General features: G+C 32.2%; 2 protein-coding genes across 3 annotated transcripts in view; both read left to right on the top strand.

Annotated features, from left to right (window-relative positions):
- Window positions 1–164: 164 nt before the first annotated feature.
- LOC131851220 (inositol polyphosphate multikinase) overlaps window positions 165–27,919 on the top strand; it is a 43,486-nt gene continuing 15,731 nt past the window's right edge. Inside the window, exon 1 of the mRNA XM_059201676.1 lies at window positions 165–284. The gene's annotated coding sequence lies outside the window, so the exon portion shown is untranslated. The remainder of the gene's footprint in view (window positions 285–27,919) is intronic.
- On the top strand, window positions 338–26,513 carry LOC131851221 (probable 3-hydroxyacyl-CoA dehydrogenase B0272.3). 2 transcript variants are annotated; one of them, XM_059201678.1, is made up of 5 exons: window positions 338–648; window positions 781–1,053; window positions 10,642–10,727; window positions 11,623–11,837; window positions 26,242–26,513. In XM_059201678.1, the coding sequence occupies exons 1-5, from the start codon at window positions 538–540 to the stop codon at window positions 26,475–26,477; spliced, it is 921 nt and encodes a 306-aa protein (XP_059057661.1). In that variant the 5' UTR covers window positions 338–537; the 3' UTR covers window positions 26,478–26,513. The 2 variants fall into 2 exon arrangements, with proteins under 2 accessions (XP_059057661.1, XP_059057660.1); XM_059201677.1 differs by lacking the exon at window positions 26,242–26,513 and adding an exon at window positions 19,148–19,441 and having other exon boundaries at window positions 361–648.

The following is a 27,919-nucleotide window of genomic DNA, read 5'->3' on the forward strand; positions in this document are numbered from 1 at the left end:
GCCGTGATAGTAAACCACTACGCTATAACAGTTGACTGTTTTAAAATTAGCGGTTAATCAAACAGTCAGAATCGTGACTGACTGACCGTCTGACTGCAACTGTCAGTATTGTACAGCACTAACAGCTGATCATCTGAGAATGACGTTACCGTCAGTGACGTATAACGGTTAAGGTACATTGATATGTATCGTATTTTTGTGTGAAATTCTATAAATATTTTGTGATATTCTTACTAAAATGTGTCGTATAATACCGGTATATCATCAAGATATGTCTACTTCATGTATGTATAACAATTTATTATTGTTTGCTTTTCTACAGCTGCGAATCTCTTTATTTCACGACTGTTATTTCTTATCAGTAAGTTGACGTTAGTGCAAGTGGGTTTCATTTATATCTGGCGAATAAATAACCGACTTATTTACGTATCTACTCCGTCGGCGCTAATGTAAACATCACGGATCGCCTCGATACTGAGTAAATTATCATTCGTACGCCTTCTCGCTTCAACTGCGCACGAGATTTATAAATCTAAAATGAATAAATTAGTCAGTTTGACAAGGAATTTTTCTAGTTCCTCCTCTTTAAATGCGATTAAAACGGTGACTGTAATTGGCGGAGGGCTTATGGGCTCCGGAATTGCTCAGGTAAGGTTGAATATCTCTTTTTATTACGACTAGAACTATTAATTGTTTAATATGAACTGTAAAATGTTACCATAAATTTATTCTATTATTTTTTTTATGTTGCGAGTAATCATAATAAATATGGATGTTTAGGTTGCAGCCCAAGCCGGTCAAAATGTGACCATAGTTGATTTAAAACCAGAACTACTTGAGAATGCACAGAAATCCATTCAGAATAACTTACGAAGGGTCGGCAAGAAGACTTTCAAGGATGATGCGGCGAAAATTGAAAACTTTGTAAAAGAGTCCACATCTAGAATTAATACATCCACCAAGGTGGAAGATGGTGTCAATGCTGATCTTATAATTGAAGCAATTGTTGAGAAGCTGGATGTAAAGCAAGAGTTATTCAATAAACTTGATCAGGTAAATTCTACCTTAAATTTTTTTTTTTATTCTATTAAATATTGAGAGTGTATTCTGGAAAATATGCCGCCCTATCAGTTCAACAATACATAATATCTAAGTTATGGTATATTTCTTGCTTTAATGCCAAGTTTCACTATATTAATAATTCTGATGGACTCTGTAGTTAATTGCTTGATTAATTACAAGAGCAGTACTGAATACAGAGATGTATATTCTCATATATAGACCACAGAGGCTGTTTACCATGAGCCAGTTTAAAGTCCCTTTGCTGCTATATATTCTACTAATTTAAAAAATAAGTTTTAGTCTAGATTGTGTCTGTGGTAATGCAGTGATCTGTAAGCTTGTCTATAACCTTGCTGTTGTATCATCATAATCATCATCTGCTTCTTCCTTATCCCATTTATTTGTGGTTGGCGTAATATGTTTTTCTCTTCCATTCATCTCTGTTCGCAGTCATCTCATTATTTACTTCCTTTCTCACCATATCATCTTTCACACATACATCTCTTTTTCGGTCTTCCTCTACCCTTATAACCATCCACATTTTATATGTAACACCATCCTTAGGATATGATCTTCATTCCTACGCATTACATGCCCATACCATGATAGATGATTACTCTTTAACCTCTCCGACATCGGTGCCACTTTCATACTTCCTTTGATGTATTCATTTCTTATCTTATCCATTTTTGTCACACCACACATCCATCTCAACATTCACATTTCAGTTGCATGCAGTTGTTTCTCATCCGTTGGCTTTATGTATATGTATACTGTAGGTTTCTTTTTTTTTTATCACAAGAAAACAAAATATATGATTGAAAAATGGAATGATTACTTCCTATTCATTTTTTTTGTTACTACAATAGTAAAATGAAACACCAATCATCTTTATACTATATTCTAATAAGTATCTCTCCTAATATTTTTAGTTTAGAAACAATAAGAATTACTATCAATGCTTTTAAAATTGTTTATTTAATCTAGTTTGCTTTAAGTACACAGCACATTGATAATATTTATGGCCCGTATTTTATGATAAGCATTGTCTAGTAAATACGAACTTACATAATGATGATAAGTTATTGTATAGATTATAATAGATATCTATTTATTTAGGGCTTGAGACCTTCAAGGGTTCTTTCACTTATTTGAGCAAATTATTCTGCTGAAGTTAGCATGCTGCAAATGAAGGTAACTGAAAAGGTAATTTTTGTATGTAATTAGACTGTTGAACAAGCTGATGACCTGTTAGGTAGGGTACTAGGGGCTGTATTGATATTCGGTTTGTTGTATATAAAAGTAATATATTGAAATAACAGTAAATTTAAATGTATAAATGAAATTGAAGTGTCTGTGTGTAATATTGAAATAACAATTTTTTACTACATGCATATGAATATAAACTCGGTACATACACCAAAATAACATTATTTACAATTTTTGTTTGTCTGTCTGTTTGTTTGTTCCGGTTAATCTCTGAAATGGCTGGACTCTGAAAGATTGGAAATATTACTTCATCCATTTACATAAAACTGTATTTTAAAAAACAAAATCCGAACAGATACATAAGGTTAAAAAAAACCATTAAATTCTGAAGTGTACTTTTTACAATATTACATTATTTACAATTTTTGTTTGTCTGTCTGTTTGTTTGTTCTGGTTAATCTCTGAAATGGCTGGACTCTGAAAGATTGGAAATATTACTTCATCCATTTACATAAAACTGTATTTTAAAAAACAAAATCCGAACAGATACATAAGGTTAAAAAAAACCATTAAATTCTGAAGTAGCCAGTACTTTTTAACTGAAACTATCATTTCAACTGGAAATACTTAAAAAAAAAGTACTCTTCTATTATCTTATCATGTACAGCAGTTGATAATTCTCCATTATTGCTGATTAAAAAAGATAAGTGGGAATTTTGTCAATAACCTGTGGATATTCATTGGTCCCTCTTTTATAAAATGTAGCATAATGTTATATATATAGACTTTCTCGATAAATGTATAGACAACATTTATTTTTTTCTTTATTAAACATCTTTCATGAGCTTGGCGCGTTCAATCAAACAAATAAAGGATTCAGGATAATTAGTAGGTATGTATATATTCGAGAGTTGCAGTTAAAAACTATACGTGATGAGTATGCGTTCGTAATGAGTGGTAGAATAAAAATTTATGACCATTCAAAAGTGCTTATATTAAACTCTCAAATGATCCATACGTAATATTAAAACTAGATTTTTATCTGTTTTATATGATAATCTTTAGCAACGAAATTAATCAATGAAACCTGAAGTCATTCTAGATTTTTATTTAAAAACTAGCTTTTGACCGCGGCTTCGCTCGCGTTAATTTATCCCCTTAGGGGTGAATTTTATCAAAATCCTTTCTTAGGAGATGCCTACGTCATAGTAGCTTTATGCAAAGTCTCAGCCCGATCGGTTTAAAATTGACACAGTTTCATATAAACTTTCATCCCTTTGGGGGTAGAATTAATCAAAATCCTTTCTTAGCGGATGCCTACGTCATAACATCTACCTGCATGCCAAATTTCAGCCCGATCCGTCTAGTGGTTTGGGCTGTGCGTTGATAGATCACTACGTCAGTCAGTCACCTTTGAGTTACATATATTTAGACTAGCGATCCGTCCTGGCTTTGATTTGTATAACTTATTAAATTCGTAATATCTATTGAATGGAATAGCCGATTTGAACAATTCAAAAAGTAATATACAGAAATTGAAATAGTTTTCAAAACAATATGATTTATTTAGATAAAGATTTAAACAGAAGTATGAATAATATAGTGTAAGTTTGGTCAGGTATTTCTATCTACTTTTAAAATGTAAAAACTTGAGTTACGTTACTAAAGTTTTAGTATGGATCCCTAATCTTTTCTAGCAATAAATATAGCCTATGTTACTCAGGGCAGTGGGGATCAATGGCATAGTAGCCATTTTTAGTTCGAAAAACGGATTTAGATGGCGTCATTGGTATCGAATGGAATTCAACATTGTTTTGTAATCGTTTAAAACCCAAAACTATGTTTTTAAAAAGGTTTAATCTATTTTTAAAAAGTCATATATAGATGTTAAAATGAAATAATGCGTTTTGAAAAGTAATTTTCATATATTTACTCATTTTGTTGTTGCCCTGTATTTGTTTACAATTTAATCATTGCTAATTGGGGCTTATTGTTTCCAAAATACTTTCATAGATGGCGCTGTTTTCATTTGTATCACCGTATTTTAAATGTTTATTTTATATTTTCAAATAATAAGTACTTACTATATTATTATGATAAATTAAACATAAAAAAAGTTTAAGTAAATATAAAACAGCTAAACAAGAAAACCATATTATTCCAGTAATACTTATTTAGAAAGTGTTGCCATATTAAAAATAAATGCATAGATTTATCGATTTTTTCGAATAATCGATAACAAGATATTACAACACATTATTCGATGGTGCTTTTAATTAGTCTTTGCAAACAGTAAAATTTCATCATTTTGTATTATACTCTTATTTGGAACGAATTGCAATGCATAATTTTTACTCGACGACGGCAAAATAGAGAGATTTTGACAGGTATGCAAGTACTATATATTTATCTGTTCGCTCATAACTTCGAAACTTGAAGAGGGAAATATTAATTAGATTGATCTGATACAAGTGTACTCTATTATATCAACCTCCACGCGGTCACCCTGGTAATTATAGCAATTAATGACATTAGTGACATAGTTCTTCTATTAAAAAAAATAAATACCTACTTATTGTAATTTAATGAATGAGAATTTTATTATCGGGTCGTCCGCTGATCCTTTATATGGACCGCTGGGTACGGGCCCCGAGCTTACGCTCTTTACCCGAGCATACTGCTGGGGTATACCACCCCAGCGTCGTTCGTTTACCGGCCGGCCTGCCGGCCGGCCGGAAGCCGGCGGCGTCCCAGCACCCGGCGGAGGGAGTCGGTGGGTAGGAGGACTCTATAAGTCGCTCGCCGAGCCGGCTTAACGCCGCCACGTGAATGAGAATTGAATGTGGTATAGAGTATATAAGGTCAGCTATACCTTTATGAAACCTCAATAAACAAGTGTTATATGGTATCTAAATTACTGACATTGGTAGCTAAATGTGAGGATCCTCGAATTTTTAAAAATACTCATAAGAAACTTTACAAATACTCGAATTTTGCTTTTGTAGAAGGATATTTTCAACCTTACTAAATTGTACAAGGTTTTGAAACGATAATCATTCATAATACTATGATATATTACTGATCCTAGTACCTACTATTCATGATAATTAGTTTTTTAATATCTCCATTCGAGGGTAGGTTATTCATAATTTATATTATTAGATTTCATCACAAATAAAAATATCGATTTAAAATCGTAGGTTGGTCCATATTTTTTTATTATATCGAAATGACAACGAGTACTGGCAACATAAATGAAATGTTAAAAATATAAAATATAGCAATAAAAGAATAGGATAAACGACTTTAAGTCAAATGCTTAAAACATATTTTCACTAGCATTGGATTTTTTCTCTTTTTTCATCATTTAAGTTAAGTAGGTACTTCAACTTTTGAATTGTTCCTGTTCAGAGTTCATTGAACTTCTTATTTTTTGTTTTTTGTCAAACTCAATAATTTAAATGTGTCTAAGGACTACTACAAATATTTATTAAACTATCGTGTCTTTGAGGATTATCTCATACCAGGTATAACTATAAGTTGTTAAAAACTTGCATATGTATGCGTGTGTATCTTTCATATTAAAATATAATAAACATAGGTACTTGGTGACCGCTTTAATGTGGTATTATTATGTTTTTATTATTGTTATGAATGTAACTTCAAAAAACTAACACTGATTTTATAATTTTTGATTGATTGAGAAAATACTGAAAATTATTAATCAAAATAAAGTACTAAACAGTAGTATTATTTTTATATTTTATTAGAACTGAATGAATATGATGTATGAATAATATGTTTATTGTGCTAATAAGGTTACAGTATAGTTACTTTCATGTAAATTCATTCATGTAAGTTCATGAAAATGTAACATGGTATATGATATTGTTTTCAGATTTTCCTGACATCAACAACTTAATACTGAACAAAGTTTAAACAAATAAGAGATGATATTCTAAATCTCCTAGTCATTCAGATGAAGATAAATAACATTTTTACTGTAAAGAACAGGAGTTCAAAAGAATAAGAAATATATATATATATATATATATATATGAACATTTTACTGTATAAAATAATAATGCAAGTAAAAATAAGAGAAAAAAGCAGAAGAAAAATCTGTAAATTATTAATCACAATGCAATTAATAATATAATTAAATAAGTAAGAAAGCAATAGACTAGTGATGAGAAGAAATTCAAGTAATTATGTGTAACCGACTGCAAATAAGTTTATGATTTAAGCTCATGATTATTATTATATTGCTTCATCAACAAATCCAGGAATATTTTGTGTACCAGGAATTAATTATGAAATGATTTTGATGAAATATTATGTCTTGATATTGATTTATTTGGAATATAATATAAAAATAACAGAAGTGTTTGAAGTTTTAGTGGTATAACAGACAAGCAGTGAAAGAAATATTATTGTAAATTATTAACAATTGTTTATTCTGTGATTAATAAATTATTTAAAAGTGTTTTATTACCTGAAATAAAAATTATGATCTTCAAGTGTTGTGTTCATGCAATGTTAGTTTCACCTCATTCGATTTAAAATGTCAAGAATTATTTACTACATAATGATTTTGTATTAGATGGTAATCATATATATTTTTTAATGCAATGTGTATAATAATTCCCATTTACATCAAAAAACTTTGTGTAAATCTATATTTCTCTGTCTATAGACTTTGGTTGTGGAGTACTAATAAGAAACAAAATCTAGAGACTGTAGTATATCACAGCATCCCAGAACCTTGTATTTAAGTCATATAAGGACTTAGTACCTACCTAATACTTGCTAGTTTTTTAATCAATTAATTAATTTGATCTTAATCATCATGATGAACAATGATGATAATGTTGAGAATACTGCCAATGATGAATTTTATGGTGGTCATAAATATAAATACCACCGTCACTATCGTCAGCAGTCATTATTGATCTCATCATCATCACCGTTATTCCCGTCATTCCGTCATCCCTCCTTCATCCATATTGTCAAAAGTTACTACCTACTATTATGAACTGAAATGGTAAATAAGCTGACGATCCATCCAACCACGACGCTATCCGACGTACATAATATTACGTATATATTATTAAACAGCATTACGTCATCATGTCGTGCCCGCTATATCCCGCATACGTTATCATTCCGGAGAACATAGATGTTATGTCCAAATATCCTGTAATTTCGCAGCTTAATTTCAACTGAATAACAACTTACATAAATACCAAAAAACTAGCAGTAAAGGCGTAGTTTGTAGATATCGAAGGTTCTACAAATAGGTATAACATCAAAATAAGTACCTACATGTCATTAGCACCGATGTAGTATCCCTGAAAGAACCTACATATAACAGATTGATGGTTTGCAGATATTATTTTCAGTTTTACAAATTGCCAGTTTACCGTAATTAACTACATATTGAGAAATAATTATATACTGAAAATTATATGAGGTACCCATATGCACATTAATTGATTATAGCTAAAATCTATCACTATCACATAACAATTTAAATAAAAAAAACCGTATTAAAATCGGGCTATTCGTTAAGGAGCTATTGCTCCTTAACCGATAGCCCGATTTTAGTGCAGACGCGTTACGACATATCTTCGTCGGGAGAAAAAAGTAGGCATGTAAAAAAGTAACTGTAACATAGTACATAGATACATAGGTACATTAGCCGTGTCTGTAGACTGTCAGCGAACAATATTATACCTACATTGAATTTTCGATTGTACCCAATCAGGAGTTCGATACAGTTATATATCTATTATGTACGTATCTTTGCAAAACAGATGTCATGTAGACCGAATTCTCTGCCATCTATTTTCATGCTTTATTACTAATCACCCACTAGTAATCCGAACTGCTTCAGATATAGCGACATCTAGCGCCTACGGCGGCGAAATAAAATAGCCCGAAGAATAGCCCGAGTTAGGAAGGAACCATTTTCTTGTATGGGATGGGGTATCTGTATGTAATATTATATTATCTGTGCTCAGGGAGAATGTAGCTTTCTAATGGTGAAATAATTTTTGAAATCTGCTAAGTAGTTTTTGAGTTTATTCAATACAAACATACATAAATACAAAAATGCAAACCTTTCCTTTTTATAATATTAGAATAGATATACATACATTTATAATAATGCAATCTTCTTGTAGATTCTGACCTCTGGTGCCTGTTTACCTTATTACTGTAATAACACCTAATAATTGCCAGACGGTTGATTAAATAATTAATTATTTTATTGATTGATTATGTTTTACTATTAATAATTAGGTACTATTACAATAATTATAATTGTTACGATGTTTATGTTCAGTGGCAATGACTTTATTGCAAATTATTATTATTCAATAGAGAACAGATGTCATGAGATAGTGCTTGATTACATTAACTAAGACCGGTGATGGGAACACCGATAACAAAAATTTATCGGAGATACGACAATAGGCTTTTCTGCCACGTGGTATTTAAATATAATAGACGACCTCGGTGGTCTAGTGGTCTAGCATACCGCTTTACGACCAATGGTCGCGGGTTCGATTGCTCGCACGGCACAAACATTTGTATTCATGAGTATGACTGTTTGTGTCGGTTTGGTCTGGTCTATCAAAAAAATAGTAATCTACAATTCACATAGCGCCGTCTAGTCCCAAATTAATCTGGATAAAGCTTGTGTCATGAGTACTAGATAACTGATACAAATGCATAACTATTTTTTTTTATTAATAATATCTTATATATATAATTATAAATTATTATGTAATTAATAATATCGATTGTTAATTCGACCAATTTAAAAAGTGAGTACATTAGATAGCTTATACATTTAGAAGGATACATTTTAAATTACTGGGATAATGCACTAGTAGGTTGATTTGAAACAATTTTTTATTGCGTTCAAGTTGGAGTTATTACAATTTTGGTCCCAAAATAAATTTATATGTGATTATTTTAATCGCTTTTTTTTAATGAAATATAACCCCCGGATAAGATATAGATAATTAAAGTAGATTAATTATTACGCATCGAAACGTACATTAATCGTATGGACAAAGTTCTTTATCAGGGGTGAGCAACCTTTTTAATCAACGGGCCGATTTAATTTTTATATTTTTTGGCGGCCCGCACATAAAGTAAGTAATATTAATAATGTACAAAACCTTATTTATATAAAAAGTAGCCGTTCCCGTGACTTCGTCCGCGTGGAATTTAATTTTATTTTTCTAAAATAATAATAGCCTATGTTACTCCTTATTATATCAGCTACCTGCCAATAAAAGTCCCGTCAAAATCGGTCCAGTCATTTCAGAGATTAGCCGGAACAAACAGACAGACAGACAAAAATTAAAAAGAAATGTTATTTTGGTGTATGTGCCGTATTTATATTCATGTGCATGTACTAAAAAACGGTTATTTCAATATTACAAACAGACACTCGCAGTTTTATTTATATGTATAGATACAAACAGTAGCAAGCCAAAAGTGACAATTAAAATTGATAGAAAAATAAATATGTAAAATTGTGTAAAGAATTTGCAACAACAATATATTGATGGAAGTAGAAAAAATAACCTCAATTATAGAAATGTTTGGTGGGCCGCATAGACATGTTGAACGGGCCGCAAGCAACCCGCGGGCCGGTGTTGTTCATCCCTGTTCTTTATTATAGTGTTTATGGTATTAAATCATTTATTATCTATGTAGGTAATTAGACAAATACTGATCATTACAAGGTAATTAGATGGAAATATATCATCAAGATGTCATACAATTATTATATATTAATTACATAGTATAAAACAAAGTCACTGTCGCTGTCTGTCCGACCCTATGTATGCTTAAATGTTTAAAACTACGCAACGGATTTCGAAGCGTTTTTATTTAGTAGATAGAGTGATTCAAGAGGAAGGTTTATATGTATAATACATGCACACCCGGGCGAGGGCTTCGACGTTTTGCACATCGCTCTACTTCCAAAGATCGCGGGTTCAATTCCTCGCACGGTGCATGAATATCATTGTTGTTTCTATCTGGGTGTTTTCTGTGTATATTATGGGTCATAAATTTTTGGGGCATAATGGTATATGTATATGAAACACTGTGATTACTATTGCTGGAAGGTGATTCCAATGTGGTTTTGCGTGGAATAACCTTTTTTTTGTCAATATTTAGACCAGAATTTACCGACCTCTAGGGCACTATTGTATATGTATAGTAAAGACGATGATTACTTGAGCCATTAATAAAGTAATCGAGGTAGACTTTCTAAAGTACACCAGTCTACCAGTTTGTTCTGTATATAAGTTTTGTTGTTTATGATTATTTTTTTTTAATTCACAGTTGGCTCCAGAACACACGATTCTAGCTACGAATACGTCTTCGATTAGCATCAATGCTATTGGTGCTGGCATTAAGAGGAAAGACAGGTAAATAATATGTACATGTTTTGTTTTGGTCTGACTGACTTTTGGTGATGACGGTGGATGGTGATATGGTACACCGAAATAAAACTAAAAATTCCCTAAAAAGCACTTGCCATTTTGATTTCTCATGAACCAATCAGAGGTGTAATCACTGAATCAAGGCAAACATCCTCTGATTGTCTCATCTGGTATACCAGTTGTGGTTTTATATATACATATCAAACCAAATCAAAATATCTTTATTCATGTAGGTCTATTACAGACTCTTATGATATGTCAAATCTACCGTCAGTTCGGAGTGCTTTAGAGCTAAGAAGGACTGACAAGAAACTCGACTTCTTCTCTTTTCAAATGAAGCTATATATGATTACAAAAATACAGATTCATTTTTAAATCCAATTAAAGAGAATGTAGTATCAACCCAGGATATGCTATTGCATTTTTGACGAAAGGAAATAGAAATTAAAAAATAAACGTTTCTATTGCTTTTTGATAAAAATACAATAGCATATTCTGGATTGTCACTACATTCTCCCCAATAAAAATACAGATTCATTTTTAAATAGAATTAAGGAGAATTTAGTAACTAGCAGCATATACTGCCCCTGGTGTTCAGACGTCCATAGACTACAGTAACCCGACCATCATCATTATTTTAGACGGTAGATTAAAAACAAACATTGTTATGACTGAACAGTCATAACAATGTTTTTTAACAAATAAACTTAATTTAAGCACTTTTGAATAAAAGTGCTTAAATGAAGTAATAAAAGTGCTTAAATTAAATTAAAAGTTTATTAATAATAAATGATTTTTTATTTTATTCTATTCCACCATCGTAATATAAAAAAAAGAAAAAAGACCAGTCCTCACTATATTTGAAACTATTCGCCACCAGATATGGTGGACTCCATTTCTTCAACCCGGTGCCGGTGATGCGCTTGCTGGAGGTGATTAAAGGTGACCAGATATCAGAGGCCACTTACCAGACCCTGATGGAGTGGGGGAAGTCCATCGGAAAGACCTGCATCACTTGCAAGGACACCCCTGGATTCGTGGTGAACAGACTCCTGGGCCCGTACAGCGCTGAGGCAATAAGGCTGTATGAGAGAGGTTGGTTGAATTTTTTTATATATTACCCTTTTATTCATAAAAAGACACGGCACGATTAGTAATAAAATGTGATAAGTAAAAAAAGTGGTTTTGGGAAATTGGCTTTAAGGCGTAAATCTTAAAGTCTATTTTCGATTTATATTCATATGAGATTTATATTCATATGTGACGACCGATAGAGAGCAGTGGAAGAGAATGACATACTGCGCCGACCCCAAATAATGGGATAAAGGCAAGGCAATGATGATGCATGTAGTAAAAAACAGTTATTTCAATATAACAAACAGACACTCCAATATTATTTATATGTATAGATATTAGGTTCATTAGTTATTTGCAAATGTCTATATTAACATTTTTGTATATTACATTCGTTACTGAATTTGAAAAAAAAAAATTATCTAAGAATATATTTTTTAGTAATATCTGAACTGAACCGATTTTAAAAATAGATGAAATTTTATTTATTTAAACAGTTTGTTGTAACAATTGAATTTTAATTGACTTAAATGCATGTAGGCTTTATATTTATTATTGTAATCATATTATGGTATATCATTACAAGTGTTTCGATGAACAAAGGCTTCTTATACATTATTATAACAAGGAAAATAAATATATAATTAATATATAAAACAAATTTTGAATGATTTTAAATATTAATATATAAAAGTGTTTTGTCACGTAGTTCGTCCGCGATGGAATCCTAAACTGCTGAATTAATTTTTATGAAATTTTATACGCAAGGTAGGTCTGAAAGTTTTAAATAGGTGTTATCTATGTTTTAATAGATAAATCTCGAAAGCATAACATAACATCTCGAAATCATTCTGAACTGACGGTAGATTTGACATATCATAAGGGTCTGTAATAGACCTACATGAATAAAGATATTTTGAATTTGAATTTATATCACCGATGTGATAATGCGATGATGGGATGGCTATTGCGGTCAAAAACTAGAGAAAAAATTGTATTCTTTATTTTTTGACCGAGTTTTTATTGTAAAAAATATACTGATTTTACTATACGGTAGGACTACATATAGGACTTGAAAATGTCCTATTAATAAATATTGTTTTAATTTTATTTTGACCATTACCTTCCCCAAAGTTGAATATTGACCGAGTAATTTTGTGGTAACATTTCTGCATTTGGTATTATATTAGGACACGAAAACACGAATAAATATTGTTTTAATTTGACTTTTACCATTACCAACAACTCCCTTACCTTCCCCAAAATTGAATATTGACCGAATAATTTTGTGGTAACATTTCTGCATTTGGTATTACATTAGGACACGAATAAATATTGTTTTAATTTGACTTTTACCATTACCAACAACTCCCTTACCTTCCCCAAAATTGAATATTGACCGAATAATTTTGTGGTAACATTTCTGCATTTGGTATTATATTAGGACACGAAAACACGAATAAATATTATTTTAATTTGACTTTTACCATTACTAACAACTCCCTTACCTTCCCCAAAGTTGAATATTGACCGAGTAATTTTGTGGTAACATTTCTGCATTTGGTATTATATTAGGACACGAAAACACGAATAAATATTGTTTTAATTTGACTTTTACCATTACTAACAACTCCCTTACCTCCCCCAAAGTTGAATATTGACCGAGTAATTTTGTGGTAACATTTCTGCATTTGGTATTATATTAGGACACGAATAAATATTGTTTTAATTTGACTTTTACCATTACCAACAACTCCCTTACCTTCCCCAAAGTTGAATATTGACCGAGTAATTTTGTGGTAACATTTCTTCATTTGGTATTATATAAGGACACGAAAACACGAATAAATATTGTTTTAATTTGACTTTTACCATTACTAACAACTCCCTTACCTCCCCCAAAGTTGAATATTGATTGAGTGATTTTGTGCTAACATTTCTACATTTGGTATGATATTGTAAGTATTCTATGAAATGTTTATATTTCCTTTAGTAAAAGTATTTTAACACGTTAAACACCGCATCCACACCGGTGGGTCACTCTTTAACGATAATAAATTTCACTTAAATTTTAATTTTCACTTTCTAACTTTCAATAAATTTCAAAGTGCCTTTACCTAAATTACCTAATAACTTTAGTTGAAATAAATCTATAGGTTAAATAATGTCTACCTCAAATTATTGTACGCTAAAAACATATTTAAAACGTATATACGTAATTAACAATACAAAAATAATATTTAAAAAATAATATACGTAATTAAGAAAAATAAAATGGAGGTCCTTATGTGAAAAATAAGATTTATCAATGCGGTCTTGAACGTGTTAATTTTTTGAAATAATATAGTGATACTAATAACATTCATACTATAGTCATACCAACATACATACAGGGTCACTGGAAACTCGACGTTTTCCCTCAGGACGAGATAGAGGAGCTCAAAGGCAATAATTTTAAGTACACTTAGCTTGGCACTTAATGTAATGTTTAATGTATAAAAAAAATCGTTTTTAGTCACATCTATTTCATATTAAGCATTCATGGGTATTTTGTGAGTTTATGTTTTGTTACCAAGTCCTCTACACATAAAAATTACGTTGAAAGACATTCAACAAGCCATTTTTTTTTAATAATGTTGTAAAGACGCTGAATTGGATTTTTTTTTTAAATCACAAAATTCATCATTAACTTTCGGCCATACATATAGAGGGTCAAAATTATTGCATTTGAGCTACTCTATGTCGTCCTGGCGGGAATACGTTGAGTTTCCAGTAACCCTGTATATATAACATACATATAATCATACAAACAATATTCTCATTGCATCGTGACAACTCGTATCTAATCTCTACACTCAAGGTTAGGTTACACTGTACTTCGCCCCGCTGGGATTAAATCTATCATATTTTTTTTGTACAGTCATCTATAGACATGATATATAGATATATATTATATACATATATTGTACTAGCTGGAATAGCAACTTCGTACGTTTGTAATAGTGACCTAATAAAGGAAAAATATTTAATAATCTAATCCAAAAAAGTCAAAGAAAAGTTTTGTCGTTCTTTCAAAAATCATCTTCAAAAATGACGAATTTCTATATAAACGTCCATCCCCTATTTTATTTATTAAGGGATGGTTCAACAAACTTTGAATGTTATATTTATTTATATTTAATCAACAGCCTAAAAATAAGTTTCAAGCTTCTAGCTTTAAAAATGACGATACTTCTATACAACCTTCCATCTACCCTTTCAACCCTTTTTCACATTAAAAAGTAGTCTTATGTCCTTTCTTAGTGTCAAGACTATATGTGTACCAAATTTCATTTAAATAGATTCAGTAGTTTTGGTATGAAAGTGCTACAGTCAGAGGGATAGAGTTACTTTCACATTTATAATATTTCTAAGGAAGTAAAGATAAGTGTGTGAAATTTCATATTATATTCTAAGTCTGCGCAATTTTTGTAAAAAGGGTATTAAGTTTTTGCTTTATGTTTTATATTATATAGATTACTAGCTGTCCCGGCAAACGTTGTATTGCCTTAAAATAAAAAAAAAAAAATTAGGGGTGGACTACCCCTAATATTTAGGGGGATGAAAAATAGATATTGGCCGATTCTCAGACCTACTCAATACGCTCACAAAATTTCATGAGAATCGGTCAAGCCGTTTCGGAGGAGTATGGGAACGAAAACTGTGACACGAGAATTTTATATATAAGATATTTGTTGCAAAATATGTATATATAAGACGTAATAAAGGCGCTAAAAAGGTAGTATGATGTTAACAAAAGCGTTCATGGAGACTGTTTAATATTCTAATTAGATTCTACTACCGACCCGTCTCGGTTTCGCACGGGTGCGTTACAAATCTTTGAATTTCTCTACTCCTTCTATACTATAACACGCATGTACTATACATATAAACCTTCCTCTTGAATTACTCTATCTATTGGTAAAAGTGCATTAAAATCCGTTGCGTAGTTTAAAAGATCTTTGCGAAATTTTTTTTTTGTAAAGATGTGTTATTGTGAAGATCAAATGTTACATATATATTTATACAAATAAACTTTCCTCTCGAATCACTCTATCTATTGCTAAAAGTGCATTAAAATCCGTTGCGTAGTTTAAAAGATCTAAGCGAACAGACATCGGAAACGAGTTAATTTTTAACTATGTAAAGATGTGTTAATAAGAGATCAAATATTACATAAATACATATATATCTTGGTTACTAGTACCATATGATAACTGAACTGTGTGTATGTATTCTTGTGACTTGATATCTTATCATGTAAGAGAACAATTTACTTTTATATTATAGAAAAACAATTTTTTTATATATTTTCTTTGGCTACATCAAAATTGTTTAATAAGTTCTAAACAAGTATTTAATTGTTTAATTTTATCGAAGGAAAATATTTATTATTTTATAACTGCTTCAATGGTCTAGCAGTTTAGCGCACCGCCAGACTTCCGATGGTCGCGGGTTCAATTCCGAGGAATCGAAACCTATGCGTTTGTATCGTGTGAGCACGGTATCTAGATTTGTATTCATGTGTAAGATTGTATGTATGTGAAGATACTTGGAACTGATCTTGTACGTGTTGATGAGGCAAAAAATCTGGGTATTATTTTTGATAGCCAGTTGCGATTCGAGCGTCATGTATTAAATGTAGTCCGAGACTGACCGTTTAAAAATATTATATAAAGTACGTAATTATCTCACAGAGAGAGTAAGAATATATATCTCTCTAAGTTCAATTACGGTGATCTAGTATATGGTCCTCGCCTTGTATGTAATTCTCGGAATATAATGCAACGCGTACAAAATGTGTGTATCTGTTTTGACATTCATGTCTCTCCATTTCTAAATAATGCATCAATTCTTAACATGGAATCACGGAGGCGGTTGCATCTCGCAGTACTGATGTTTGATATAATGACATTTAAAAATCCAGAATACTTATATAATAAATTAAAATTTTCATCTTTTGAAAGTCAAAACAGCACGGGTTCCTTTTTATATATTACCAGGCGACTAAATGCTGGAATAATATCCCTCCACCTATAAGAGCCAATTGTATTTAAGAAAAAGATAAAACTTTTTCTACTAGACAAGCATTTATATATTATTATTATTTTTTAAGCCTTTGGTCGCTTAGGTAATGGTCTGCGTCAACAGTTATTTGTATTTGAATTGATATTGATATTGATACATTTTGATTTATTTATTTTATTATTTTTTTCTTCTATTATTTTTATTAAGAATTAGTTTAATTTAAATTTTGGTAACATTAAGATTGTTTGAATATGTCGCTGCACCGCACCACCCTGACTTCCGAAAATCAGTGTTTTGCTCGCTGAGCAAATTGTTCACTGAGTAGCTCAACCCTTTCGTATCCCTGTGGCACCTAATATATATTTTAATGTTTATTTTATGTGGAAGTTAAAGTATTATGTGTTGTATTTTTTTTTTTTTTTTTATAATTATTTACTATTCTTATGTGTTATTTGAATTTTGTTTGTACTATCTTTGTTATCGGGATACGAATAAAGATTTTTATCTATCTATCTATCTATGTATAAACGAAAATAATAATAATAATAATCTCAGGACATTTCACACAGCGCCATGGGTGTTGTGGGTACTAGATAACTGATACATATACATAGATATTTTTTTGTAAATACATACATATTATACTTAGAAAACACCCAGACTGATACAAACAATCATACTCATGAATACAAATGTTTATGCCGTGCGAGGAATCGAACTGCGTTTGACTGGGTCATCAAGCATTAAATTTCCTTTGACGGGGCCATATCAAGCATTAAATTGCGAATTGTTGAACAGGTTGCATTAAATAGCGTATTGAAGGACAGTTTCCATTAAATTGCGTTTGACTGGGTCATCAAGCATTAAATTTCCTTTGACGGGCCATCAAGCATTAAATTGCGTATTGTTGAACAGGTTGCATTAAATTGCGTTTAATGGCCCATTTTACGGTTACGACGGCCAATTTTCAATAAACAGCGTTTGACAGGCATTAAATTGCGTATTAATTGGGCAGATGGCATTAAATTCGTTAGATTGGGTCATCAAGCATTAAATTGCGCATTGATAGACACGATGCAATAAGAGATTATTATTTATTAATTTATTATTATATGTTAACAAGATTCACCCAAAATTATTTTCCCATAGGACCTTTCAGTCTCTTGTGCACGTTATATAAAGTTCTGGTACTCTAACTGTAATTCGTACTTTCCAAGTTCTTTTATTACTTATTTATTTCACATTATTTCGTTTAGTTCATTTTAGTTTATTAAAAAAAATATACAAGGTACATTATTCAACCTCGAGGACATAGCTGAAAATCAGTGTTTTGCTCTTTGAGTGATTCTCCACACTGAGCTATGTACCAATTTTGTATTGCTGTAGCACACACATGCAGGTTTACCCTTTATTGAACTGTTATATTGTAGGTACTTGTCATTTGATGTTGTAATTAAGCCTGTATGTGTGTCTATCTTATATTTTTATAATTATCCCTTTCGTGCAATTCGACTAGCAACCTCGTTTGAGGCGAACTGGCAAGGAACTTAACTGGATATTGGTTATTATTATTTGACGACCTCGGTGGTCTGGCGGTCTAGCACACCGCTTTACGAACGATGGTCGCAGGTTCAATTCTTCGCAGGGCACAAACATTTGTATTCATGAGTATGATTGTTTGTATGTATTTACAAAAAAAATTCTCTATGTATATGTATCAGTTATCTAGTACGCCTAACACAAGGTTTAGCTAGCTTAACTTGGGTCTAGATGGCGCTGTGTGAATTGTCCTGAGATTATTATTATTATATCATATTATTTATTTGAATATAGTACTAATACCTATTTTATGTATTTGTGACCATATAAACTAATATTTGTATGTTTTTCATATGCTTTTATTGAACATTTTGTCTACCTGTCTCGGGGTCACATTTATGTAATTCATAACTAACCGAGAAATAATAATTAACAGCAATTAATAATGAAAGATGCTTTTTTATTGGAACTAAAACGATAGAAATTTCTAGATTAATTTTATAGACATTTTTTAATAATGAATCAGAATGACTTTCAATACAGTTATTTTTAGGTATTGATTCAAAATGATTTCCAAATTTATTGATAATTTCATCTATTTATTACTTTAAAGTTTCATCAATGCAAAAACATCTTTTTTACATTATTTCCTTGCAAATAAATTAACTTTTCTATTTATTAATATAATTATATATAATTAATTTTCATAACATAATACGTTCCAGGTGATGCAAGCAAGGAAGATATTGATATTGGAATGAAATTGGGCGCCGGCTACCCTATGGGTCCGTTCGAATTGGCTGACTACACTGGTCTGGACACCAACAAGTTTGTGATGCAAGTTATGTACGAACAAACAAAGGACCCAGTCTTCAGGCCTGTACCATTGCTTGACAAGATGGTCGCAGAGGGCAAACTGGGAATCAAAACTGGCGAGGGTTTCTATAAATATAAGAAGAGTAATCTCTAAGTTACAAACCTTCATCAGAGTGGTGGAAATTTCAGTGGCGTAAAGGTCAACATTTTCGTTCATTAGATTAAATAATTTAAATATCAAAATGCTCATTCAAACACCTCAGTCCTAAATGGAGATATAGGTGGTCAAAAATAGTCGTTCATTAGCTGTTTCAATAATTATCAAAATGCTCATTCCAGTCCCTTTTTAACATTGTTATGTACACATATGCATTTTATTATGATAGAAAATTAAAAATTCAAATTCAAACTATCTGTATTCATGTAGGTCTATTACAGACTCTTATGATATGTCAAATCTACCGTCAGTTCGGAATGATTTCGAGATGAGGAGAACAGACAAGGAACTCAGCTCGTATTCTTTTCAAATAAATGTTGTACATGTTTACAACTCTCTCTGTTGATTAAAATTCTATTCTATGTTTTTTTTAATAATTTAATTAAATAATTGGGTATTGTGTGATCTACTTTTTATTAGTTGTTCTATTTTTTGTTTCTTTTTCAACTGTACATAGTGTTTAAAAAAGGTTTCATAAATATTTTTATATTAAATTACACAATAATAAACCGTACCGAGAAATATCATTGCATTTGCACAAAACAATATATTTTTAGATATTTTTTCTGTAGAAGATTTTTATAAATCTATGAATATTTTTGAGGACTTTTACATTTTTAACAGAAATTTTATTAAATTATATAAAGAATCACCATGTAGATGAGATGTTTAAATAATGTTTGTAAATGTATGCCTTATACAGGGTGTTTAAAAATTGTTTACAATAAAAATATGGTTTAGATAACTCTACAGTATAGTATACTGTAGCTATATATAAATTTAATTTATACTCAGTCTTTCTGTTCATTGAAATTATAACGTGCTACAAAATGTACTCTAATGTAACCCATCTTTGCATTATGAATGTCATACATACGCAATAGCATATAAATTAATATTTTTGTCAACTATCAATTAACCATGACAACTTTGTTGCTCGAAATATATTATACTACTTATTGCATTGTTTTAATTTTTAATAATTATGAATAATATCAAATATTTAATAAATACTTTAGTCCTCAGGGATGGTAATATGAGAGATCATATTTTATACTTAAAAAGTATAATGTAATAAATTTTTTTTATTACTGTTAAACAATCTAACTGCCCTCCTGATGGAAAACGATAATTAACGGAAAATAATAATGTAAGATGTGTTTTAGCGGAACTAAAATGATGGAAATTTCTAGATTAATTTTCTAGAGTTATGTTTGAGTATTGATTCAGAATGACTTCCAAATTTATTGATAACTAGCTGTACCCGCGACTTCGTCCGCGTGGAATTTAACTTTATTTTTCTAAAATAAAAGTAGCCTAAGTTACTCCTTATTACATCAGCTACCAGCCAAAAAAAGTCCCGTCAAAATCGGTCCAGCCATTTCGGATATTAGCCGGAACAAGCAGACAGACAGACAAAAATTTTAAAAAATGTTACTTTGGTGTATGTATCGTATTTATATTCATAATATTGGCCTATGTGTCTGTTAGAGACAATTTATGGTATGATGATCCGTGAACAGCTCTTTTATGTATTCTTATAGTTAGTATAGTCACATGTATGTAGTAAAAAACGGTTATTTCAATATTACAAACAGACACTCCAATTTTATTTGTATGTATAGATTAGCAGTCGAGAATACTGGTTTGTAAGCTGAGATGACGATTTAATATATGGTGCGGCTATTGGAACTTTGGTTATTAAATTTATATTAAATATCTTCTATTACCAGATAGTAGTTGTATCATGGTATGGACATGCAATGCGTAGGAACGAGGATAATATTTTAAGAAAGATGTTACAAATGAATGTGGATGGTTATAAGGGCAGAGGAAGGCCGAAAAAGAGATGGATGGACTGTGTGAAAGATGATATGGTAAGAAAGGAAGTAAATAACGCGATGACTGCGAACAGGGATGAATGGAAGCTAAAAACATATTACGCCGACCACAAATAAATGGGATAAGGAAGAAGCAGATGATGATGATGATAAACAGATAGTAGTTGCTCGTGAATTTTGCTGTTGACATGTTATGAGTTTCTTACTTTGTGGGTTCCGCCTGGTGTTTAGGCACAATACACTTATTTATTAATTAACAGAAGGAGGTCAACAATATGGAAAAATGAAAAGTCCAGAATGATATGGTTTAACGACGGGCGCGTAAGCAGATGTACAGAACAAGGAGCTTATTATAGAAAGACATGAGCTTCGCGTAACCTTTGAAACTTACTAGTCTCTGAGGTCGTATTGTTTACATATGAAATTTGATTTATTTACATTAATCTGCCTCGGCCGGCGGGACTCCAGCGCAATGCAATGCGCTAGAAAGCTATACTATAAAATATATTATTGCTATTAAAAGTACTTTATGTATGTATTTATATCCCATCAAAAACATAAATGTGAAATGATAGCCGAGTTTAATATTATGATATATGCCTTGATTGTTGACTTCTACGACAAAAGAGATGAGATCTAAATAGGTGCCAAGTTCAATGGTCTGTCCTGAAATGTATTTATAACAATATAAAATATCATTTCTTCTTATAACTTAGGATAATATACTGTAGCCTAAGGTCTAACTTGGCTAGTTTTCATATACGAAATATACTGTAGCCTTCGCAAGTTCTAAACATGTTACTTGTCGGTTCCTATTTTAATATTAAACATACATATATATATAGTGTAATGTATGTATGTTTAATATTATGTTATTAATATGTGTATAAGTAGACTACTACTTTTAACAATTATATACACTTACTTTATATTTCACTATATTTAGCATATTAAACCCATACAGTGGACGTTCTGTAGTCTGTTCTTGTGTTATATGCCATATATATAACACAAGAACATTTTGCGTGGTGGACCATCACCTGCGACCGTTAGAAGTAAGGGGCCGGGGCCGTCAATAGACAGAGGTACACGGTACGCAAACAGCTTTTAGTACCACCTGAGGTCCTGACGATCCTTGAATTCAAAGCAATCTGTTTTTCGGTAATCATGCCATTGTACTAATTTACAGCCATATGGCACTTTTTGAACCGAAACAGCAAAGGAATTAAGCAGAAATATTGGTAGGCAGATATGGTGCGTCTTTGAACAAATAAAGTAATAATAAAGTGCAAGTACAAAAATCAATCTAGGCAAAAATACAACACTACTTTATATATCTGTATCTTTATATACACTCTCCTGTATCTCTTGTTTGACTGTATTTATATCTATTATCGCCTTGTCTTTTGTGTACTATCTCTATTTTAGCTAAATGTGTATTTATGTATATTAATTTATATCAATTTATTATATATTTAGTATTATATTGACGACCTCGGTGGTCTAGCAGTCTAGCACACCGCTTTACGTCCGATGGTCGCGGGTTCGATTCCTCGCACGGCACAAACATTTGTATTCATGAGTATGATTGTTTGTATCGGTCTGGGTGTTTTCTATGTATAATAAGTATGTATTTACGAAAAAAAAAAAAAAAAATGTGTATTTATATCAGTTATCTAGTACCCATAACACAAGCTTTAGCTAGCTTAACTTGGGTCTAGATGGCGCTGTGTGAATTGCCCTGAGATTATTATTATTATTATTTTTATATCATATAATAAATCGTGTACAACACAGCAATACACCATCCCAGGTCTTGTGCTGAAAAACAGCGTTGCAGCGCTCCAGCCGCTGCAGCATTATGCTGAGCACGGACCTATTCAGTAGATGCTTCGACAGACATACACATGCACGCACAAAAAACACACACGTAATTTGTGTACTGTTTTTTGTAATTGTCGCACTGTTTGTTATTCTTTTTTTTGTTTGTTTAATGTGTGTTTTAGTTTTTTCTTCTACTGAATAAATATCATTTCATTTCATTTCAAATAATATTGTTAAGTGTTGCCACTGTCAAACTTCATGCAATATATAATCACAACCACGGATAATACACACAGTGCCATCTAGTCCCAAGCTCTAAATGTACCTAAGTATTTATATCAGTTGTTACCGTAAACGGCAACCGTGCCCCGCCAGCGTAAACCGTTAGCGCAGGCGGGTGCATCATTCCATTATTATCCTCTAAAAATAAACCGTTCGCCATTGGGGTAGAAGGGGATTGTTAGTAATGGACTGATGATCTCATGTTAGATGTACCATGTCGGGTTGACCTCCACGCGGTTTCCCCTGGTAACCATCCTGATAAATTCTTGGTAAATTTGGGGCTAACTGACCTGACCTCATGTTCATCTTATAATTTTCCACTGGTGCCCCGCCAGCGTAAACCATTGGCCAATGGCCAATGTCAATTTACCACGAAAGTTTCCAGGGAGACCGCGTGGAGGTCAACCTGGTATGGTATATTGCTATCAATGGTTATTAGTCCACAAAAAAAATCCCTTGCCCTCCAATTAGATGACGCTGTGTGAATTGTCCTGGGTTATTATTATTATCTTATATATAAAATTCTCGTGTCACAATGTTAGTTACCATACTCCTCTGAAACGGTTTGACCGATTTTTATGAAATTTCATATGCATATTCATAGGTCTGAGAATCGGCTCCAGCTATGTAGGCTCCAATTTCGAGAAAGAGGTCAATCGTCGAATCCAACTCGGATGGGCAGCGTTCGGGAAGCTCCGATATATCTTTTCGTCCAAATTTCCGCAGTGTCTCAAGACGAAGGTTTACGACCAATGTGTGTTGCCAGTGATGAGTCACTCAGAGGGCTATACTCGGAGTTTCTCTGCGTAATCGAATCAGAAATGAGGAGATCCGCAGAAGAACCAGAGTGACCGACATAGCCCGAAGAATTGCGACACTGAAGTGGCAATGGGCAGGGCACATAGCTCGTAGGACAGGTGGCCGTTGGGGCAATAAAGTCCTCGAGTGGCGACCACGGACCGGAAGACGCAGCGTGGGAAGGCCTCCAGCAAGGTGGACCGACGATCTGGTCAAGATCGCTGGAAGGCATTGGATGCGAGCAACGCAGGACCGATCGTCGTGGAGATCTTTAGGGAGGCCTATGTTTAGCAGTGGACGTCTTCCGGGCTGTGATGATGATGATGATGAAAATCGGCTACTATCTATTTTTCATACTTCTAATTGATAAGAGTTGTCCAATCTTAACATTTATTTTTATTTTTTGGACATTTTTTTTATAATGTTGTTCTAAAAATATATACAAACCTAAATGTTCACTCTTGTACCATTGACCCCTATTTTTTAATAGCGATTTTAATTTGTATGGCAAAACAACGTTTGCGGGTCAGCTAGTTATAGTATAAACATAGAGTTTAAAATAATACTTAAGTTCCGAAGAAGTCGCGAGATAAAGACTGGTTGGCTATAATTTGATAATGTTATCACTGACTACATTTATTACTCATTATTATAATATGTCTTTGATTATCTATATATGCTTTATGAGGGCGCCATGTCTTATATGTTACTGGATGACACAGCTAACGTTGTTTTGTCTTTTAATTTGAATACTAAAAGCGCTATATACTATAGAGTTGGTGGTAGAAAAGTGAGTAGTATAATATATTCCTAAAATATATGTATTAATAAATACATATATTTTAGGAATATGTATATATAAATACATATATATTAGGAATATATTATACTGCACATCTTTTTATTTTTATTTTATTTAATTAACACAATATAAACTTACAGCTAATTGCCAACACGTTTATATTTTAAAACTATTTATACTACTTAAAATTATACGATGATAAATATATTCTTATTTTAGTAATTATGGAAGGCAAGGCTTCGGTATAAACGTCAGCATCTTGGACCTTAATAAATGTAAAAAAAAATGGCGTTGCACAACCTTATCATTTAGGTTTTGTCCCAAAAATTAAAAAATAAATTTTGGTGGACTTTGGAGTCGAAAAATAGGTAAAAATCTACTCTCAGAATCACTGAGTATACATGTGAAATATCATAAAAATCGCTTAAACCGTTTCGGAGAAGTATGCCAACTTATCACTGACACGAGAATTTTATAGTAGACTAACTGTGCCTTTGGCTTCACCTGCAAAAAAATGATAGTCTATGTGTTATTCTGATGTATACATACACTAATAACAATAACTATATTACTGTAAACTTATATCAAAATCTATTCACCAGGAGCGGAGACAATATCCTATTTTCTATTGGATTTTTTTTTCAAATTCCTATGGGAACGAACGAGACAAAAGAACGCAACACTTTATATTCCGTGTTTTTAATCAGTTTGTTTAAAAACACGGAATATTAGCCCTGGGGATAAAAATTCAATATTCAAAAATCATTTATTCATGTAGGACATTTTAGCCACCTATGAACGTAATTTTTTTTATATTATAATCTAAATGAGGGATCAAATTCTAAGTTCAAAGATCAAAAGCTAAGTAAACATATGTTTTTTTAAATTTATACATTACGGAATAATAATAGTAATTATTATTGCGGGCAATGACGACTGGTCGGCTAAAATATGTTTTTTTTTTTTCGGACTACTCTAATGCTGTTGGCCGCAGCTGGCCTTTACAGCTTCACCGGACGATAGGGGGCGAGTGCAAATGGCACTCCAAACCCGCGAAAGGACTTATGGAGCGGCTGAAGGCCAACTGACGGATACGACTTTAGTCTGAGGGCAGCACTACGGGTTCGAACCTCGGCTCAGGCCGTCGTAATATCGATCCCCATTTCAATTCGACGGGGGATTGATCGGAAGGGGCTAAAACATATAAAAATATATATGTATTTATAATATTTTTTACAGGAGATGCGTCTGCGCAAGACATAGATGTGGGTATGAAACTCGGCGCGGGGCTACCAATGGGACCGTTGGAATTGGCTGATTTCACTGGACTGGACCTTAAAAAGGCTATTTTAGAAGTCATGCTAGAAAAAACTGGGCATCCCGTATTTAAACCAATACCACTTTTGAATCAGTTGGTTAGCGAGGGTAAATACGGACGGAAAACTGGAGAAGGGTTTTATAAATATAATAAATAAATAATCAAGAATCGGCAAATTTTGTTATTCCTGAGATCTGAGTTTTTATCAAATCAATAAATTTGAATATGCAATACTGTTTTTTTTTATTTATGACTGCTGCCCGCCCCGGTTTTGCACTGGTGTACGTGTATTATACACACAAACCTTGACGCCTGCGATTGATCCCTCGTCCAATTCAAATGGAAATCGAAATTACAACGGCCTGACCCGAGGTTCTATTCCCTTGCGGTTGTTTCTGTTCTCTTCCCTTCCTCGGATACTCGGAATCTAGGAACTCCCGCCTTATGGATACCCATAAGGCGGGAGCTGGCCGTCAACCTCCATAAATCCTTCCGCGGGTTTGCAGTGCCATCTGCACTAGCCCCCTATCGTTCGGTGAAGATGTAAAGGCCAGCTGCGGCCAACAGCATTAGAGTAGTCCGAAAAAAAAACAAACCTTGGATCAACAAACTGGATTAAAATCCATTGCATAGTCTAAACGATCTAAACATACAGAAAGAGGGAGCGATTTTGTTTATACTATAAATATTTAATACCAACATATAGACATAGAAAGCAAATTCGTGATTAAAATAGCCATATCACTACCCTGCAAAACTCATGTCGATTACTTCATAACCTTAAGAGTAACTTTGTAATTTTATTGCTATTGATAGTGGATATAATTGAATGGATCCAGGAAATGTTCAATATAATATCTATATTTATCTATACATACCTACCCGTGCACACTCATATGTTTTATCTTTCGCGAATAATAGAAATGATCGATAAATTTTAGTCAATCTTGACGTATTCGATTAGATAAATTCTTTGAATGTCCACCAAAGTCACGCTGTTTTTTAGTATATTGTTTTTAAACAGCTGGCCACTAGTTGATTATATATTTCCTCAACCGTTGCAAAGGTATTTACAAAAACGTAGAAATATAACTTTGTGGATCGTGTTTTGTTCTTTGGTTGCTATTTCGTGTTCTACATTTTCCCGCCATATTTAAAAAAGAGTGCTAATTTTGTGATATATGTGTATTTGGAAGGAAATCTTGAAACATTGGTGCTATTTCTAAAATTTATTCATTATTTGTAAGGTAAATTAAATTAGATGGCATCTAATGTTGATTGCCTTAGCCTCCTTCCGCGATTTGGTCTGACAGGCGACTGATAGGACATTCGTCTTTATCCATCTTATTTTTTTATGAAATGGTGCACCCGTTTGCCATACTATCTCCCCACGTATATTTAGATCATAATTTGTTGTGGAAGTATATATAAACAAACACACTTTTGCATTTATAATATTACGATATAACTAGCAAATGATATCTTAGTGATAAAAGTTGTAGTACTTAATTAATATGTTGTTATTTCAAACTGCTACAACAGTATATAATAACAACATTTACTACTAATAAATGCTATATGAACACACCCATTTCGTTA

Source organism: Achroia grisella, unplaced genomic scaffold (genome assembly GCF_030625045.1).
Source record: "Achroia grisella isolate CSIRO2021 unplaced genomic scaffold, CSIRO_AGI_Agris_v1 utg782, whole genome shotgun sequence".
Taxonomy (NCBI): Eukaryota; Metazoa; Arthropoda; class Insecta; order Lepidoptera; family Pyralidae; genus Achroia; species Achroia grisella.

What these genes read in the sequence shown, in the direction of transcription:
- LOC131851221 (XM_059201677.1), top strand. Translation starts at nt 538, where the DNA reads ATGAATAAATTAGTCAGTTTGACAAGGAATTTTTCTAGTTCCTCCTCT. An exon ending in TATTCAATAAACTTGATCAG is followed by an intron (nt 1,054 to 10,641) that starts GTAAATTCTACC and finishes TTTAATTCACAG; the next exon opens with TTGGCTCCAGAACACACGAT. An exon ending in GGCATTAAGAGGAAAGACAG is followed by an intron (nt 10,728 to 11,622) that starts GTAAATAATATG and finishes ATTCGCCACCAG; the next exon opens with ATATGGTGGACTCCATTTCT.